Source organism: Neofelis nebulosa, chromosome 2, assembly GCF_028018385.1.
Source record: "Neofelis nebulosa isolate mNeoNeb1 chromosome 2, mNeoNeb1.pri, whole genome shotgun sequence".
NCBI classification, from domain to species: domain Eukaryota; kingdom Metazoa; phylum Chordata; class Mammalia; order Carnivora; family Felidae; genus Neofelis; species Neofelis nebulosa.
In genome coordinates this window covers 149,979,263-149,999,533 of record NC_080783.1, presented here as the reverse complement: position 1 = coordinate 149,999,533, position 20,271 = coordinate 149,979,263, and the positions used below count along the sequence as shown (strand labels likewise).

Sequence of the window (20,271 nt, the reverse complement as noted above, 5' to 3'; positions counted from 1 at the left end):
GTGATCCCTGGAATACATTTGAATCTGTGAAGAGTAAATCATTCACAAACTTTGGTATTTCCTAGTTAGTAATAAATTATTACCATAACTCGCAGCTGACTAAGAGAGACATGCAGTGCATGATTCCTCTGCAAGTCTGTCCCATGGAATAGTTTTCAAATAAGGGAAAATGGAAGGGCTTATTATCAAAATGCTCTGATTTCTTTTTCAGAAGAAGGTGACAAGTGACAGAACAACTGTAAAACCAAAACATTACTTATGTTTGCATGACCACATGCCCCACCCCTGGAATTCAATTCTTTGTTTTAGAATTACAGAAAATTTTTTATGTTGAAAAAAAAAACCCAACTTACTCAGTTTTCCTAAACCAGCCACCCTAGTGCCCATAGGCCACGGAACGCACACATTCTTTTCCCTGTGTAATGTAACACAGATGTGCTTATGATACTTTAAAAGTGGTTCCAGCATTCAAGGATTAAATGCTTCACATCTTTTAAACATTATTTCCCTTTGAAATAATCAGTGTTCTTTTAAAAGTTAGCAGTAATTATATATAAGAGAAAAATGAGATTGAATTAGATATCAAAGTGTAAGATTAACTTTTAAAGTAAAATATAAAATGGATATAACCAAAATTTTCTAAGGAGAAAATATGACTTGAATGTTCAAATAGGAAACTTTCAAGTAGTAGCCTACAAACGCTTGCAGTGACTTATCTTCTGTGTATTTTAAACTGAATCCTAAGACTTCTATTAAGAGACATTTCACAAATACGGGAATGTTTTCTATTTATTTCAGTTTTTGAGAAATAATTTTCATTGTATACGTAACGTTTTAGGTAATTTGTGTAATCCCATTAGGTTTTTCTAGATTTCCAAAGATTAAAAAAAAAAAAAAATTTCTTCAAAAGCCACATGGTAGCTACAGCCTAATAATCTTGCTGACACAGTATAAAACACATTCCCAGCACAGGAACACCTAGAGATACTTAAAAATCACCATGTAATAAGTTATACACTACTTCAATCTTAAAACAACAATGATTACTTGTTTAGTTAAAAAAAATTTTGGTCCCTCTTTTATGTGTGGAATAGGCACTTTACTTTCTTTTACAAAGCACTTAGCATGCACAAAGATTTCTAAGAACTTATAATACATTATTTTTAAAATATTTTATTCAAATACAGTGAAAATCTGGTATGTTGATGGTTCTGATTAGAATTACCGAATTTTCCTTAGTGTTTACCTTAAAATGTTGCAAACTTCTAATCACAGCAATATTGCTATTGAGTGTCAGTAAGCTTTGAGGCCTCAGCTTTCCAGTCTGTTAAAGAGGTTGGACTTCACTAGATAATCTTTTTAGCTGAAATTCTGAACTTCTGTGATTTTTCTACTACTGGTGGTTACTCTTAGTCTACTATTTGCCCGTGATTAAAAAGTAAATTATGTGAACTGTTTATAAAGAAAAGCTATCAAACACATATGGGGGAACATTTTGTGATCTGTATGAAACGAAACAGCAACTTTTAGTGGCTGTTTGGGTTTGGGTCTAACACTTGAGTTCCAGTCCTGGCACCATCACTTACTGCTCTGTGATTCTGGACAAGTTACTTTACTTCTTTGACCCCCAGTTTCCACACTTGAAAACTGTTAGCTCACTTACTTAAGCCATAAACAAAACTTTATATTTACCTAAAATAAAACACATTCTGATGGAAACTAAAGTTCAGAGCAGTTTTTTCTGAGTAACAAAGAATGGCACTTATTCTGTAAGCACAGAAACGCCTATTTCCCTTCTAATGCATTTTACATTTTAAACATAGCCTTACAACTTTCAAACCATTGTTTTAGATCGCATTTACTTCCAGGAGGCTAAAAGTACTTTGAATGTTTCTATTTCTATTATCTTTAGGCAAGGTGTAGAGTCCAGCTTGGCACTGCCTATAACATTCAGTCTTTAGCTCTTTTGCAAGCCATTAAGCTATTGAATCCTAAGGGACAGCTTTATCGTTTTGAAATCTTCTCAAACTCTGGAGTTCCCATTAGTAGAACGGCTCTGCTACCATAAGACAAACTACTTAGGTTTGGAAGGATTAAGACACCAACATTTGTCTTTTTTTTTTCTTACCCTTAGGGACTCTCTGAGACATTTCCTCTTGTTATTTCACTTGCTTACCCTCACAGGGCTGGTAGCTGACCCTGTACAGGCAGCTTCACAGGGGCACTATAAGGCCAGCATGGCTCAGTAGGCTAAACAGGTGTTACAGCGATTGACATTATATAAATAAAAGTTGTCTTGATATTCAAGGGTATGCTTTTAATCTTGGCTCTGTTACTAACTTTCAAAGAAACTGGCCAAGTTCTCAAACTTCTTCCTCCACTTTATCTACAAATTAGGATTGAAAAACAATTTCTCATAACTCAAAAGGAGACAGAATTTTAAAAAAGTTCTAAACCATTTTATTTCCCATCTGATCACTGACACACCTTACATCATCTCCCCTTTTCCTCCTACAAAATACTGAAACTAAGCATGAATACTCTCCAAATTTAACAATCTCCTAGTAGTCCCTAAGTGACAGACCTTTTTCCACTAAAAAATAAAGTCACCGGATGAGGTGATCACCAAGATGACCCCAGCTTTATAATTCTGCAAGTGTAGACATATGCCTCCTCATTCAGAAAGCTCAATAGTTCAGAACTGCAGTGGTAAATGACTCTAGTCTATCCATGGTATGACAGCTATGGGATGTGGTAAAATAAAGTGACCAATTACATATTTTAAAACTTAAGGAGGGTCTTACAAGGCTCTTACTTGTTCTAGATGCTATTTGTTCAGTCTTTTCTGATCCTTACTGGAAGCTCAATTACTTTTAAATCCAGAGGCTTGGGCTCCAATCCTAAGATCCTTAAGGCTCTTAAGGTCCTTAAGATCTGTGACTCCTTAAGGATGCTCAGCTTTCTTCATCAGTATGATGGAAAAGTTATCTAGCTTGTAAAGATTAAGTAAGTGAATTTAACAGCTGAAAATGTTTCTAAAGTGGAACTTGCCCAAACTAGTATCAGTAATAACTTTTTATACTCCACAAAGATTTTATATAGCACCTCTAGCAGGGATATGACAAGCTTAGGAATTATGTTCATGATCTATGACAAGACTAGTTAGTAGGAGAAGTATGAACTTGTAGAGACAAACAGACCCAAGTCCAAATTCAGGCTTTGTAAGTATAAACTGGTTTCTTTATGTAGGTCAATTTCTCAGAGCTTATTAAGCTTACTATCTTGTAGATAGGATACATACTATTACAATTAGTAATACATGTGGAAGCGCTGTAAGCACTTATTCATCAATTAATTCCTCAAATATTTATTGTTTACCACATACAGGTAGTCTGCTAGATAACAAAAGGTCATAGAAATAAAACCCAGTTTGTTGAGGGCACCAAAGAAACAATTATCACAGTTCATTGGGACAAGTGTCATGATAGAAATCTAAAGCTAAGCAGACACTCAAAAAAACATTCTTTGTTCCTTATCCACCTGAAGATGCTCTTACAGGCTGCACAGTGCCTTTGATATCTAGGCACTTCATTTGCTAACCCTAGCTACCCGTTTTTATCTGGTTCTTAAAATCCCTCCTCCTTCAGGGATTTTTTTCCTAATTAACACAGGGAATTTTAATTAGCCTTACTCTTGTTAACAAGACATATTTCATCTGGTACTAAGTTGAATGTAAGAGTATGAGTAGTACAGACTCTTAATCTTCAATTTTTATTAGGAAGTAACACTTTGCAAAATATGATGGCCAGCTTCTTCAGAGAAACTTTTGCTTAAAGGTTAAATAGTTCATGAATTAACTATACCACAGAATTATATTACTTTAGAGTTGGCAAGAACTTACTCCAGTTTTTTTGTTTTTTTTTTTTCCCTTTCCTTTGGTCTTTCAGCTAAGGGCAATGAAGCCCTGAGAAATTAAGTATCTTGTAGAGGGTCACATACGGAAATGCATAAAGCAGATCTTGAGTTCCTTCACTCTACTGTTTGCTTGTTCATTTATTTGTCACTCAATACCTATTTACTGAGGGTCTGCCATATACCAGATACTGTTCAAGGCACTGGGAAAATAGTGGTGAACTATTAGGTATTCACTCGAGGTGAAGGATGAAGGCTTCCCAGGAAGAAAGTAATGTACAAGGTAGAGTCAGGAATAAGCTGGGTGTCCACAGGACTGAGTGGAGAATAGATATGGGAATATATATAGAATTCATAGTTTTGGTACTTATAAAAAAAATTAGGTACCTGGGTGGCTCAGTCAGTTGAGCGTCCAACTCTTGATTTTGGCTTAGGTCATGATCCCAGGGTCATGGGATCAAGCCCTGCATTGGGCTTGATCCCAGGGTCATGGGATCAAGCCCTGCATTGGGCTCTGCACGGAACATATAGCTTGCTTAAGATTCCTCTCTCCCGCTGCCCCTCTCCCTGGCTTGCTTTCACTCTCTCTCTCTCAAAATAAAATAAATTTTTAAAAATTTTAAAAAAGGAGAGAGAGGTTTGGTTAGAGGGGAGGCTGAAGCTCTTTGGCTAATATGAAATATCTGAAATCACCTAGAAATTTCAACTAATCAAGTTATTCCCTCTGAAGAGTATATAAAGTTGGTTACCAATTACCATATAACTAGAATGTATAAATTTAGATTAACACTGAGAATTAAAATATACTTACAAAGCTTTTAGAGAAAATTCTCATTTTATGTTTCACATAATTCCCATAATTCTTCAACAATCAATACAGTATATATTTGAAATGAGATCATCACTATGGAAACTGCAGACTTACAATCTGCTAAGAACTGACCATCATATCACTTTGGATCTACTCTTCAGTACGACCTCTCAAATTAAAATTCTCAGGGTCAGAGCTACTGAAACTTGGATAGCTGTGCTTGCATCTGTCCTGTAAACACTAACCCAGCTGTGGCAACTAGGTAAGCATCAGCTTTCCTACAGCTAACTACAGTTCTTACCATAAAACTGCTTCAAGCAGAATGCCACACAAAGCCCACTGGACATATCTTCTCTGATAAAAATATTTAGTGCTCTATGTATTTCCTTTATTATGTATGGACATTCTTCAGGTTGATTCTAACACTTTCTAGTCTTCAAATGATCTCTTGCTTTCTTTGTTCTCGAGTCTATATCCAAACTGTGACCAAAGGTTAATACCATTTTGAGCACATACTCATCTTGATCATGACTCTATGAAAAATAATCAACAATCCCAGAAAGGTATAACAAAGAACTGGGGTGGTTTTACATAATCTAAGAACATGGATTATGTCCATTTATGGCATGTGCTATATTGCAGAGAACATACCAATGCACTGGAGATAAGCAGGCCTAGGTTTGGATTTAGGTATCACCATTTGGTGGTTACAAAGCTGCAGGGAGCACTCTCTGTAAAATTATAATATGTGTAATAATGCATGAATAACATAATGTATACATATAATGTATACAAAATGCTTACCAAAGCACTAAAAAACAGTAGGAGGCACTCATTAAGAGGTTGTTAGTAATACTATGCTTCCTAAAGATGTCTTTTTGCCTCTAGATTTAACCTTGATTTTAACTCACCCTTGCAGCAAACATTTTTTTGTGTTTGGGAAAACTTATTCAGGATCTTCACACTTTTTTGCTTATATTATGACCTAAAATAGTTTTGGAAAACAAGGATACTTTTTTATATTTTTAAATAGACATCTAAAATTTCATTTAAAATCTTTATTCACAAGTTTAAATAAAAGAACAGAATTTATCGTGTGGTGGAAAAACTGATGATTTAAAATGAAAATGTTACATCACTCCTAAGTAAATTCACTTGAATCGAAATATCATAGCAATGTGATATCAGTATCATCCATTTAAAAGATAAAGGAACAAGTTCTTCCTCAACAGTCAGATCTTATATGGTTTCTTCTCCTTGAACTTGTATTTCCACTCCAGTTCTCCAAAGAATTTTATCCTGAATAATACATTTGTGTTTAAAAATCTTTTATTGATTACCCATTCATACTTTTCTGTATCAAAAATGTGTATGTAAGCTAAAAATTTAATTTTATTACCTGTGACTTTAATGCTTTAAATGTTACAATTTCTTCTGGATGGAGTAATTTTTGACAATTAGTATAAAATTGGTCAAAACACAAACATACAACAATTGAAGTAAAATTTTACTGGAAATGCATCTCTTAATGTGATGGGCAAGCATGGACGACGGTGTCTTCTACTACATGCAAATTTGTTTACTACTGATTCTTAGAGTAAGTAAATTACCCCACTTGTCTCTGCAGTACTCATTAATAGAATTGAATTTGAAAAGGAAAAGGAAAAAACTTAAATGATCCCATCTAGAGAGCCCACTGCTGTTATTTACTAACATCACAGTTACTTTCAAGGGATCTAACTAAAAGGCAGCAATGGAGCCTGCAATTTTCACAGGACATCTGAAAGCAGCTGATGCTGTTCTCAGACATGCTGGAATCCCTTTAATGTTCTCTGATAATGTATTTAATTCTGTGCCATTATTCTCAAAATAATGTTAACTTCCAAGATCTTCAGTTTTCTAACAGCAGGACATTTTTAAAAATCCCAGCTTTTAACCACATACTATAAATTTCTTATGTAGAGTATCTTCAAAGTACATTTCCCAATTATTTTCTGTAAGCCTGAAATAAGATAATTTAATTTTCTACTTCTGGTTCAATTAAGCAAAGGAGAAAGATTAATATCTTTAAAGATGTCAGAATCTGATTTCAATAAATCCAACTTAAAATCAAATTACTTATTTCTTTATACAGCTTCAAATATCCAACTGAATAAACACTTACCAAACACTTATTATACAGAAAATATGCTAGATACTGTATGGGAACCAAAACGTCCTCAAGGAGTTTACACCCTTGCCAGTGTTTCTCAAAGTGTGATCACAGGCATAACTTAAGAGGCAGAGGATGTTAAAAAAAAAAAAAAAAAAAAAAAAAAAAAAAAGGCCGGTTTCTGGGTCCTATGTGAGACTGACTAAACCAGAGGCTATGAGGGTAGGCTGGAAATTCATATTTCCAACAACTGTCTCAAATGATTATGATGAACACTGAAATGTGAGAAGCACTGTTCTGAGAAAAGAAGAAATACAGGTTAAATGCTCAGCTGGGGGAATGTTTATGGTAAGAAGGGATACTGGCTAATAGGGATATGGGCCAGGTGGAAAGCAAGGAGGGATGTGGCAGGGCTATGAGGAGATTTGGGCAAGAGACCAGGCTCTTAGAATCAACTAAGGCTGAGAGGTGGTATCCTGCAGACAGAGTTGAGAATCTAAGAAGTCAGAATCTGAGTGAGTTACATGAACTGGACATCAGGTCTGCTCTCAGGTAGAAAAGGTCTTTGCTTTCTGGGAACTGCGTGTTAGTAAAAGAGGTCAGGTGGGTCTCATGTGAGGCCTTCCCACAGGCAAAACCAATTTCTCTAAAGTGACACACAAAAAAGTATCCTACCTCTTTAACTTCACTGTAAATGATTTTTAAAACATTTCATGTTACAGATCCAAAGAAAGTAATCTTAGTTTTTATTTAAAAAACATCCTCTCAGCCTGGAAATAAAATCATCCAAGAAAAAGAACTCATACTTTTGCTGGTTGCTTTTCAAAAAAAAAAAAGGAAGAAAGAAAGAAAGAAAGAAAGAAAGAAAGAAAGAAAGAAAGAAAGAAAGAAAGAAAGAAAGAAAGAAAGAAAGAGAAAGAAAGAGAAAGAAAGAAAGAGAAAGAAAGAAAGAAAGAAAGAAAGAAAGAAAGAAAGAAAGAAAGAAAGAAAAAGGTGTTCCAAAAATTATTAAATACAACCAGTACACTATGAAACAACAGAATCTGTGCATGTACAATAGGGTAGTATCCCCAAGAAAAGTAACAATCTTCTGTGATGTTCATTAAGTCAAAACTTAAATAATACTTTAGTTTGGCTTGGGTTTAAAATCTAAAGTCTCGACTTCATGTGCCAATCTTTGGAAGCAGAGTGATGGCAATTGGGGTGTGCTTCCATAAAAATAGGACAAGTCTGGAGTGTCTATGTAAAATGCCCTGGCCTTTCCAGGTACCTGTTATGCCTGGTACATTTAGTATAGAACTAAATGCAGATCTACTGTAGCATTTACCACATATCTACTTTCTCTCCTAGACTGTGAGCTCCTTGAGGGCTAGTCTTTTAGAGGCCTGTGTATCATACTGTGCCGGCACATGGAAGGGACTCGAGGATACTTTAGGTCAAGTTCATTTATCAAAAAGCCTGTCTTCTGAGCAGGTACTGCTTCTCAGAAGGAACTTTATTTTTTTTTTTTTTATTTTTTTTTTTTTTTATTTTTTTTTTTTTTTCAACATTTTTTATTTATTTTTGGGACAGAGAGAGACAGAGCATGAACGGGGGAGGGGCAGAGAGAGAGGAAGACACAGAATCGGAAACAGGCTCCAGGCTCCGAGCCATCAGCCCAGAGCCTGACGCGGGGCTCGAACCCACGGACCGCGAGATCGTGACCTGGCTGAAGTCGGACGCTTAACCGACTGCGCCACCCAGGCGCCCCAGAAGGAACTTTAAATTACACTGGGAGTTATTATAATCTCTTTTTCTGTTGCTCTCATTTTACATATTGAGAATTGAAGCCCTCAGCTAACTAAATGATATTGTCACAAATGACCAATAAAAATCCTTTAGAGCAGAGACTGGAAAACTATGGTCAGCAGGTCAAATCCAGTCCACTGTCTGTTTTTTGTGCACAAAGTCGTACTGGAACACAAGCCATACCATTGATTTATGTATTATCTATAGCTGTTTATGGGCTATAATAGCAGAGTTGACAATTGTGACAGTATGGCCCACCATGCCAAAAACATTTACTCTTTGGCCATTTCAGAAAAAGTTGTCTCAGTCCTCCTTTTGGGTATTAAAGTGGTAGCAACATCTACAAATAGAAGCACACATATATTTAAGTGAATTAACACACTACTTATTAAGAAAATTTACACTGAATTCATACTATAGGAAAGTCACTGACTCAGCACTGCAGGAAATGTGAACAGGAAGATGCCTAATATAGTCATTGTCTTCAAAAGAATGTATCATTGAATAGGATAAACTGTATTGGGAAAAAAATAAAACATGATTGCAGGAAACCATGAGAAGCACAACATATTTTTTTGAGGCTTAAAGGATAAGGAAATCACATCTAGTTGGTGGGAAAGGATAGGCTCCGCTGCAGATACGGATACAGTCAACCCAGAAAAATGGAGAAGAGAGAACATAGAGAAGACTCATTACGGAGGTTTTTAAATGCCACAGGGTGGCAAGGAAGAAGTAAAAGATGGCTCTAAGGTCTTATGTCTCATATACTGCAAGAGTGACAGAGCCAGTAACACAGAGTAAGTATCAACATTTGCTGACTGCTTACCAGATGCCAGGAACACAACCCATTTAATACATATTTCACACACACACACACACACACACACACACACACACACACACACAGAAAAAACAGATGTGGTGTGATGAGGTCTAAACAGTTTAAGATTTAATGAGATATGTAGGTGAAGATAGATATAAACCAGGATTTGGAGTTTGGGAGAAAGGCTGAAAATGTATCTAGATGTGGGAGTGACTGTACAGAAATAACAGTTGATAACACCATAAGTACACAAGTTCCTCAAACCTCATATTCTTTCAATATCCAATTTATGTTAAAAGAAATATAAACTAGCATGATTACGTATCTGCCCCCATGTGGCTAATGGTGAGTGGCCTGTTGGGAGTATAGCTAATATTGAACTTAGGCTACTTCCCACAAGTATAAGAAATACCAAATGGCTGAAACAAGCCATTATTTTAAAAATAAAAGTACTGTATAACATATAGTCAACTGCTAGCTATATAGAACTTTTTGTTTTAAACAGATTTCCTCCTTTTTCTACGGAAGTAATCTCTAGGATTAAAACAATAATAAAAACTCTTATATTGAGTCAATTCTAAAAGATGTTGACCTGAATGCTGCAACTCCTAATACATGAATAATATGTATTTACTGAGAATGACTGGCTATGTGCCAGGTGCTGTGCTAAGCAGCTAACATCTCACAGTAATCTTCACAACAATGCAATATCATTTCTGCCTTGATCCCCACTTTCAGGTTTGTACCAAATTTATAACATTATTTCGACTTTACAGAATATCTACTTTGATGTAGGTTTTTGGATAAAAACAAAAACGTTATTTTGGAACATCTCTTAATTTGGGCTAGGTTTGAGAAGCAGTGTTCTAATAAACTTAAGTGTTTGCAATGGTGAGACTTCTGGTTTACAGTCTAGTCTGGAACGTCTTAAAGTAAAATCAGGTCTACTTCTCCACAGATTATGTATTCTGAAAGGATAGTATTACTATTTCTTACTGGAATATGTATAATCTTACTATGAATAGATACTAAGAACAAATGAACAGTATAAAACGACCATTCTTTTTGCAAATAATGTTCCAAAAAACAATGCCACTTCTACTTAAAACTCAATGTGCCCTAAGCCTCTCCAGGCCCTATACCTCCATCCCTCCAGAAACAGATCCATGCCAGGAACCTCAGTCAGTCACCTTTGCTTCGTGTTTGTGTTCCCCTACTACTGTAGAACTGTACCCAATTCATTCTTGTATCAACCTCAAGTTGTATTTATATGCCTAGAAGATTAAATGTGCTTAATTAATGGTTTCTGAGTAAATTTGGAAAGAATTATCCCATAACAGCTTAAACCACACCTTTATCAAAACTAGAACCTTATATAAACATCAAAGCAGCAAAGTAAACATAAAGAAAGTGTAGCTGAACTTCTTTATGGAAAATAAATGGTTGGATTAATAAGTAAAATACAAAAAATAGATTTGGAAAATTACAACTGAATGAACAGTATCACACTTCGGAGTATTCAAAATTCTTCAGTCCATAATAGCATAAGTGAGCAGCAATACAATGGCTGCCCCTGAAAGTACCTGGCATTACCAACATAGGCTTTTCTATTTCAAAACCACTCATTTACTTTCTGGGCTGGTTAAGAGGAGAAAAAGAGGCCTTGCTAATAACACAAGCATCTTACATGAATTCTCTTCCACTGGGAATGTAAGCTCCCAGGGACAGGAATGGTTCTCCTTACTGCCATCACCCCAATGTCTAGAATGATACCTGGACCACAGTGAGTATCACAAAGTGTTTGCAAGAGAATGAATACATGAATTTACTTAAGAAGCCATGTTAGCTTTTATAAGAAAACACAAATCCAAACCTTGTGTATTCTGGAAAGAAAACTCTCAAATACATCAGCAGCAAATTCCTTAGGGTTAGACTTGCATTCTATAATCCCCTAAATCTAAAAATAAAAGTCATGTATGGCAATGCTAAAAACTGGGAAACATTTAAGACTGCTCTAGCTCATCAGGTATATATATCATGAGACAACTGTTATAAACCCTCCAAGAATGTAAAACACAACCAGTGGAAACTGGCAACATCAAGTATTTGGTTAAAAAGACTTTACTCTGGAGTCACTGGAATGCTGTAAATCGTAGGATACATTTAAAATCAACAGCCACAAGGAAACTACATGCTTCTGCCTTGTAAGTACTTTTTAGGAAATAATAAAATCCTCCTATTTTAGCATGCTTATCTTATATCAGAAGTCTAACATTTAAAAACCTATAATAATCTTACTTAGATGTTCTCTGAATGTACTTTCCTTTAATGATAGAAGTATAATTATACATCTAAGTGTACAGCCTATCAATGACTGCATTATCTGAAAAATACTGTGGTTACATTTTTTTTTTTTTTTAATTTGAGACAGAGTGAGGGAGCAGGGGAGAAGGGCAGAGGGAAAGAGAAATCTTTTTGTAAATGTTTATTTATTTTGAGAAAGAGAGAGAGAGAGAGCATGAGTAGGGAAGGGGCAGAAAGAGAGGGAGAGAGAGAATCCCAAGCAGGCTCCATGTGCAGAGCCCAATGCAGGGCTCAATCTCACGACCATGAGATCAGGACCTGAGCCAATATCAAGAGTCAGATGCTTAACCAACTGAGCCACCCAGGCACCCCAAGAGAGAAGCAGGCTTCACGCTCAGTGCTGAGCCTGATGTGGGGCTTGATTCCATGACCCTGAGATCACAACCTGAGCCAAATTAAGAGTTGGATGCTCAACCGACTGAGCCACCCAAGCACCCCTAAATATCTTTAGTTAAAAATATCAAATGACTAAATGTCCATCAACTGACGAACGGATAAAGATGTGGTTTATACATACAATGGAATACTATTTGGCAATGAGAAAGAAGGAAATCTGGCCATTTGCAGCAACGTGGATAGAACTGGAGGGTATTATGCTAAGTGAAATAAGTCAGGCAGAGAAAGACAGAAACCATATGTTTTCACTCATAGGTGGATCCTGAGAAACGTAACAGATCATGGGGGAGGGGAAGGGGAAAAAAAAAGTTACAGAGAGGGAGGGAGGCAAACCATAAGAGACTCTTAAATACTAAGACAAACTGAGGGTTGATGGGGAGTGGGGGAGAGGGGAAAGTGGGTGATGGGTACTGAGGAGGGCGCCTGTTGGGATGAACACTGGGTGTTGTATGGAAACCAATTTGACAATACATTATATGTAATATAAAAAAAATCAAATGAGGGGTGCCTGGGTGGCTCAGTTGGTTAAGCATCCAACTCTTGGTTTTAGCTCAGGTCACAATCTCAGTTTTGTGAGTTCGAGCCCCATGTCAGGCTTTGCATTCAGTGTGGAGCCTGGTTTGGATTCTCTCTCCCTCTCTCTCTCAGCCCCTCCCTCACTTGCACTGTCTCTGTCCCTCTCAAAATAAATAAGTAAATTTTTTAAAAAATCAAATGAAAATCTATTTCTAAATGTATCCTCATAGCATCTAATTTCATTACTCATGATTAGAAAATACTTGAAAACTGGGAAGTTTTATAGAAATTAGGATAACTAAAAAAAAAAAAAAAAAAAAAAAAAAAAAAAAAGAAATTAGGATAACTATATCATGAAGCTGACTTAATCAGAAATATATGGTGTACCTTTTCCCAACTTAGGATAAAAACTCCTTCACTGGAGTTTGAGATTATGATTGCCATAAAATAATGCCATCACTTTTCAAAGTGAAATAAAGTAGCAATTTTTATTTTATTTTTTATAAATTTTTTAAAAATGTTTATTTTTGAGACAGAAAGAGCATGAGTGGGGGAGGGGCAGAGAGAAAGGGAGACACAGAATCCAAAGCAGGCTCCAGGCTGTCAGCACAGAGCCTGACGTGGGGCTTGAACTCACGAACTGTGAGATCATGACCAGAGCTGAAGTCGGACGCCTAACCAACTGAGCCACCTAGGCACCCCTAAAGTGGCAATTTTTAAATCCATAACCTTCCCATCCTTTGATGCTTTTATAGATCACTGAGTTCAAATAAACAACTCAAATGAGGAAATCTGAATGGTAAGTTTTCTATATAGATAAGATAAAGTAAAAATACTTATCATGTTATTCAGATAAGCTCAGGTTTAATATCAAAATAGCTAATTCTAGGTATTCCTTGAAGTTAACACTCAACTTTTACTTTATTAAGCTATCAAAGGAATGATAGTCCCTTTGGGGACTAAGGTTAACCCAAGGCCCAACTTTGGTCCTCCTTGGGTTCCTAAAGAAGGTATAAAATAAGAGAAAATAAAGGACCTTGAAAATGAAGCACAAAGAAATTGAGTGTCTAGAATTAGGTCATCTGACCTTCAATTCAGTGTACTTCTTTGATGTTTTTTTGGGTTCAGGTTTACCCTCTTTGTTAAAATAAACCTTAGCAATCTGACTGGCATTTCCCCGTGTTCTGGTTCTCTTGTGCATCCTGATTTCTTTCTTTTTTTTTTTTTTTTTTTTTTTTTTTTTAACATTTTTTATTTATTTTTGGGACAGAGAGAGACAGAGCATGAACGGGGGAGGGGCAGAGAGAGAGGGAGACACAGAATCGGAAACAGGCTCCAGGCTCCGAGCCATCAGCCCAGAGCCTGACGCGGGGCTCGAACTCACGGACCGCGAGATCGTGACCTGGCTGAAGTCGGACGCTTAACCGACTGCGCCACCCAGGCGCCCCATCCTGATTTCTTTCTAATACAACTGCATGTAGTGGTTTCCCCAACTGCTTCCCTCTGGATCATGTCATGCTATAGGCATTTCTGCCACTCTCCTGGAAGACCCTGGTCTACTAGGATATGCTGAGATCTCCATCTGGAGATCTCCATCCTCCTTGCCTCTTCAAGCATTTAGAGTTACACATTTTCAAGTTAAAAATGAATGCTATCTAGGCCTAAGCAGTCTGCCCTTATTATAAACTTTAAAATGCTCAGTATTCTACCTTTTAACACATACAATCTTGGCTTCCTTGAATTCTGGAGGAAGAAGATACTATGCCCAAGAGTCAAGTTTGACTGGCTTAGTGAGCTGGCACATTTCTTCACCGGCCACTCCCCAGTTTGCCTTGACTTAAAAGGAAATATAGCAAACCTTCTCTTTCAGGTAATGGAGGAAAATAACAAAGAAACAGAACAAAAACCATTAATAAACTAACAGAAGAAAAAGAGAACCCCAAACCTTTTGTTCTTAGCAGTTGTACCAAAATGATTTGGGTTGTTTTCCTTAGCTCTGGTAAAGAAATTTAATTATTTGCCTAACAGATTAGGTAAATAAGGTGACCATGGTCAAGTTGATGCATGCTTATTAACTAAGAAAACAAGCAATTCCATTCATGTAGCCATTAAAATAGTAGCCAATGGCTACTATTTCTAATTATTCAAGGTCAGATAAGTACAACAAAAAAAATGATGAGGCAATCATTTTGATGGATAGCACTACTACTGTCTCCCTTCTACAATCCTTCTGGAGCCATTTACATGTTATCCCCACACTGGCAGTCTATGACAAGGAGGTGGCAAATGCTCAGAGTGCTGCAGAAGTGTTAGAATGTTGGACACGTCACCAGGTTGTCAGGAGAGTTGGGAGAGTATATATTAGTTCCACAGCCTAGAGAAGATGAGATGAGACAACTCTCCAAAAAGTGATTTCATTTTTCATAAAAACCCTCAGAGGTGTTTTCTTAACAGGCTTATGAGACTGAAGCCATAGTATACTCAATAAGAATGCACCAAGGTATGAAATAGGAGTAACATTTACATGAATTAAGTAAGTAAAATATGGTAAATGTTAAGAAAGGAACTGAATCTGAATGAGGTAAGAGACGATAAAAGAAGGAAAAAATATTTAATGATTGACTGGAGGTAAATTCCAAGGGAACAATGCAAATGGTTTTGTTTAAACATGAATTTGTATGAAACTGACTTTAAAACTTTGCTAAGCAAAACTGAAAGAACGCACCTTTTACATCAGTATTTCTCACTAATTACATAAGCATTTGATTACCAATTTCAAAAATACTGATTTTGGTTAACATGGATGTTGTAACTCTAGATAGCTATCTCTGCAAAACCCACAAAACTTTCCATCCTTCTCTCATCTGAGACCTTAAATCTTTTGGGGGAAGGAAGGGAGTAAAACATGAACTGCATGTAAATATACTAAATGAACAAGTCTAGGGAAGAGGCACCTGGGTAGCTCAGTCAGTTAAGCAGCTGACCGACTCTTGGCTCAGGTCACGATCTCACAGTTTCATGAGATCCAGCTCCATGTAGGACTCTATGCTGCTGGCGTGGAGACCGCTTGGGATTTTCTCTCTGCCCCTCCCCTGTTTGCTCTCATTCTCTTTTTTTTCCTCTCAAAATAAACTCTAAAAAAAAAACCCAAAATAAAACAAAAACCAAAAAACAAAAAACCCAAAAAACAAAAACAAAAAAAACTTCCTCAAATAATACAGTTTGTTAGAACCCAGCTCTCCTTACATTTCTCTGCAGTGTTTTTTCCATTGTCATATATGCAATGCTCAGTTGATCACATAAATGTTTGTATTCCCAAAGGTAAAAACTTGAACACTAGAACTGTTGTAGAGAATACTTCTTGAAATAAGTTAAGATGGGATTTAAGAATCTCTTAATTGTACATAATGCTATTTTAAAATATTTTAACCAAAATAATTGTTTTTAATGTTTATTTTTGAGGGAGAAAGAGAGAGAGAGGGCCTGAGTCGGGGAGGGGCAGGGAGAGAGGCAGACACAAAATCCGAAATAGGCTCCACGCTCTGAGCTGTCAGGACAGAGTTCAACGCAGGGCTCGAACCCATGAACCATGAGATCATGACCTGAGCCAAAGGTGGACGCTTAACTGAATGAGTCACCCAGGCACCCCTAACCAAAGTAACTTTCAATTGAATTTATCCTATAAGTCTGATTATTTTTAAATTTTAATTTGAAAGTCATACTGGTATAATAACTAGCTACTTGAGCTAATCAAGCTACTTAATTATATTTTAGAATTTGAAAATATTTAAAGAAATGGGGAGGGAAATAATTTTACCTTACTAAATTTTGCTGCATATATTCAACCTTCATTAAAATTTGGACCCCAGTCTGAGAGCGAATGTAGGCTTTCAACCTGAAATAAAAATGTCATATTGAAGGAAGCAAAACTGATTTTTAATATGTTTCAAGACAGTATCTACAGATTAAACATTTATGAGTAGCTAACAATACTTAAAATTCAACTAGCCAAGCACAGAAAAGGGGTTAAAGATATTTTCTAGCCAAGGATCTGAATTTTAAAATATTACCTTTCTTCTCTCTGTACAATATGTTAATTTCAAAAATATCTATTTCAGTAAATTAAGTTAATCTTGCTATTTTATTTTTTTAAAAAGTACCCAATTTAGTGACAGGTACTTTGTCTTACTGCCAAACGTATGACCAATGATGACAACTGGATTATCAATAATAAGAAGGAAAGAAATACAACTATTATACATATTCCAAAGACACTGCCTGATATGGGACATGATTCTGGTTCAGTCTGGGTACAACCTTTCATTGGCACTAGAACATGAGATTTAATTAGAATTGGGTCAGACATTTTAGAATCCACTCAGTTTAAAATTTAAACACTAGGTTACTCTGGAACCAAAACAAGCAGGTATCATCCAGAGAAAAGAAAGTCAACTGGGTTCCTGCTCAGGAAAACTAATCCACATTCTAATAAGAGTTTCCTATTTTGAGTGCTGCCTACTGTGTGTTAGACCCTGTATTAGTAACTATATACATTGCCTTTTTTTTTTTTTTTTTTTTAAGCTTCAAATAACCTTATCTAGTAGAGAAAATTAAGGTCTGGAACTTAGGTAACTTATTCCTGATCACACAGCTGAAAAGGGACAGAGCTAGCTATTCTAGCCCATTTGTGTCCACGCTACACTTCTGGAGATGAGGCAGAGTGTATCTTAATTAGTTTTATGAAGACCTGGCTGAAACAGAATTTTCCTGTCTTTTATAAGGGTTACTTGGAAACTCCTAATTTCAGAGTTTTTGACTCAATTTTAAAGAAGTTTGATTTAAGGGTTAAGAGTGCAGACTCTGATTCCACACTGGCTGGGTTTAAATCCCAGCTTCCCTGCTTATTTGCAGTATGAAGTCACTTAAGCACTTTAAGGTTCCCCATCTGTAAAATGGACATATTAGCAGTAATCTATCTTCAAGGGTTATTGTGAGGATTAAATTAATTCATACATTTTTTATTATCTGCTTCAACGAGTATCTAGAAAACAGTGAATACTAAGTGTTGAGAACTGTTTTTGTTACTATCCAAAAGCATCATCTGTGACTGAAAAAGCCTTGAATAAATACCAAGGAAATGACACAGAAAGTAAACTGCACTGGCATATCACAGTCTAATAGTGTCATGGCTTTACATAATATTCACATAACCAATACTTCAATATTTTTAGTAATTTCAGAAAATTACAAGATTTTTGAAACATACCTTTGACGAATTACAGGATCAGCCTTTTCAGGATCAATGTAAGGTTTTAGGATTTCATTAATAGTTTTATCATCCGGTACTCTTCCCAACAACAAAAAAAACAAAAACAAAATTTATTATTTATAAGTTTCTACTAAAGGTGTTAACTTAGAATTACTAAATCTTGTGGCTTTTTTGTTTAAATAACTGAACACAGACCTTTTATTTTACTCTTGGCAAAATATAACATCCTTTTAAGCAAAAATTACTTCGGAAAAAAGCTCAAAAAGGCTTCTTGGACACACTTAACAAAGTCCTAAAAAGCAATATTTTGAGAAGCTCCCTATAAATCAATTATAAAAACATGACGCCTCTTTTTTTTTTTTTTTAAACTTTCTTTCTTTCTTTCTTTTTTTTTTTTTTTTAACATTTTATTTATTTTTGAGACAGGGAGAGACAGAGCATGAACAGGGGAGGGTCAGAGAGAGGGAGACACAGAATCTGAAACAGGCTCTAGGCTCTGAGCTGTCAGCACAGAGCCTGACGCGGGGCTCGAACTCACGGACCGTGAGATCATGATCTGAACCGAAGTCGGCCGCTTAACCGACTGAGCCACCCAGGCGCCCCAACATGAAGCCTCTTTTAACACACACCTGTGCTCAAAGATGGGAAGAATGAATTCAGGATGAAATATATTTGAAAGCTACAGAAATTAAAAATCTGAAAAAAGGTTTCAGATGATGCTAATTTCAGTGCATGTTCAAGTTTATTCATTCTAAATCATAAGACCAGGGTAAAAATTGATACTACCCTCCCTGGAAATAACATATTTCAAATTTTTCAACTTCCCTGTAAGTATGCACACTGTTTTGAACTATAAAGCTACAGAAACAAAATTAAGACACTGAATGTGTAGTTTTCCTCATTTATACATTTTCATATATACCAATGTGCTACATACCCCTATCTAAAAAATTGAAGTCCTTTCCCTGACTTTAGTTTGGCATACAACTTCAAATAAGGAAGTTCTTCACTAAAATTCATAGCACAGTTACAAAGAGAGGACACTTAATGCAAAATGTGGATATATGCTCAGTATATTACTTAAAAAGCAACTGGAAAATTTTCCGAAGGAATCAAATAGTACACAGTCATTAAAGTTTTTAAATCACACTTAAAAATATGCAAATATGAAAAAAGTAGGATAAAAAGTTGTTTATGCAAATTAATTCCGATTTTGAGTATACATATTTTGAGGGCTATACCACAATGTTAATAGCAGTAATCTTTGCATAGAATTCTGGGTCATTTTTCATTTGTTCTACAACCACTCAACTTAAGAAATTGAAAGTTTTTAGCCCTCTTGTGTCTCCTTGCAGTTTTCTCCTTATGTCTGCTCCCCCTGCTGAACGAAACACCATCATGATTTCCCTTAGAGTTTTACCAGCTCTGCAGATAGTTCTAAAGACTACACTGTTTTATATTTAGACGTAGAATCACACTCTATGCATTCTTCCTTCATTTGCTCTTCTCATTCAACATTATTTCTAAGATTCAACCATGCTGATGTAGCTGTAGTTGATTCATTTTTCAATAGTATTGAGCATTTCATTGAATCAAGATACCAACAACTGAGTTATCCATTCTACTACTGACATACATTTATTGATATCACATTTAAGTTAACAGTTTATTTTAAATACAAAAACACAATAAAAACAAAGGAGTTCTTAATAAACATTGGTAGTACTGTACCTTTTTTCTATGTACACAGCTTGACTCTGAGGAAATTGGAGCTTCACATGCCAACAAAACTGCTGTTTTCTAAATGAAAAAAAGAATCATGAGGATCAAGGTAGATAATAAAAGTGTGCGCACAAATCAAACCTCCTGAACTTTCATTTTCAGATAATAATTTGAAAAGTATTCCTAGAATTTAACGTATCTTTTCTATTTTTTCTAGGATTTCAGAGACTATGTTTTCTAAACAATATACTTGCAAGGATTTTTAAAAGGAAAGCAAAATTAAGTGCAGCAGTTCTGAATTACAAGGACTTTATATTCCTGAATTAGATGGCAATTTGTCACAGTTCAGGGGCTTTTGAGATCAGTGTGCTACTACTTGGAAGTTTACAAATAAATTTGCTCATGACCAAAAATAATGAGCTGATGACTTTGCCTGACTAGTCTGGAAATTAGGTGAATGAAATGTTGTCCAGTTGCGACCAGCTGGCTGCAGATACTTCTTAGCCATGAGTACGTGC

The 20,271-nt window shown here is 35.9% G+C and overlaps 1 protein-coding gene across 2 annotated transcripts in view; it reads right to left on the bottom strand.

Moving 5' to 3' along the window:
* The window catches only part of ZNHIT6 (zinc finger HIT-type containing 6), a 107,513-nt gene that overhangs the window by 53,273 nt on the left and 33,969 nt on the right, over positions 1-20,271 (bottom strand). For both annotated transcript variants that reach the window (XM_058716747.1, XM_058716746.1), the window contains exons 6-8: positions 19,763-19,831; positions 18,029-18,109; positions 16,580-16,657 (exon numbers count right to left, since the gene is read on the bottom strand). In XM_058716747.1, the coding sequence (XP_058572730.1) occupies positions 16,580-16,657; positions 18,029-18,109; positions 19,763-19,831 (228 nt within the window). The remainder of the gene's footprint in view (positions 1-16,579; positions 16,658-18,028; positions 18,110-19,762; positions 19,832-20,271) is intronic.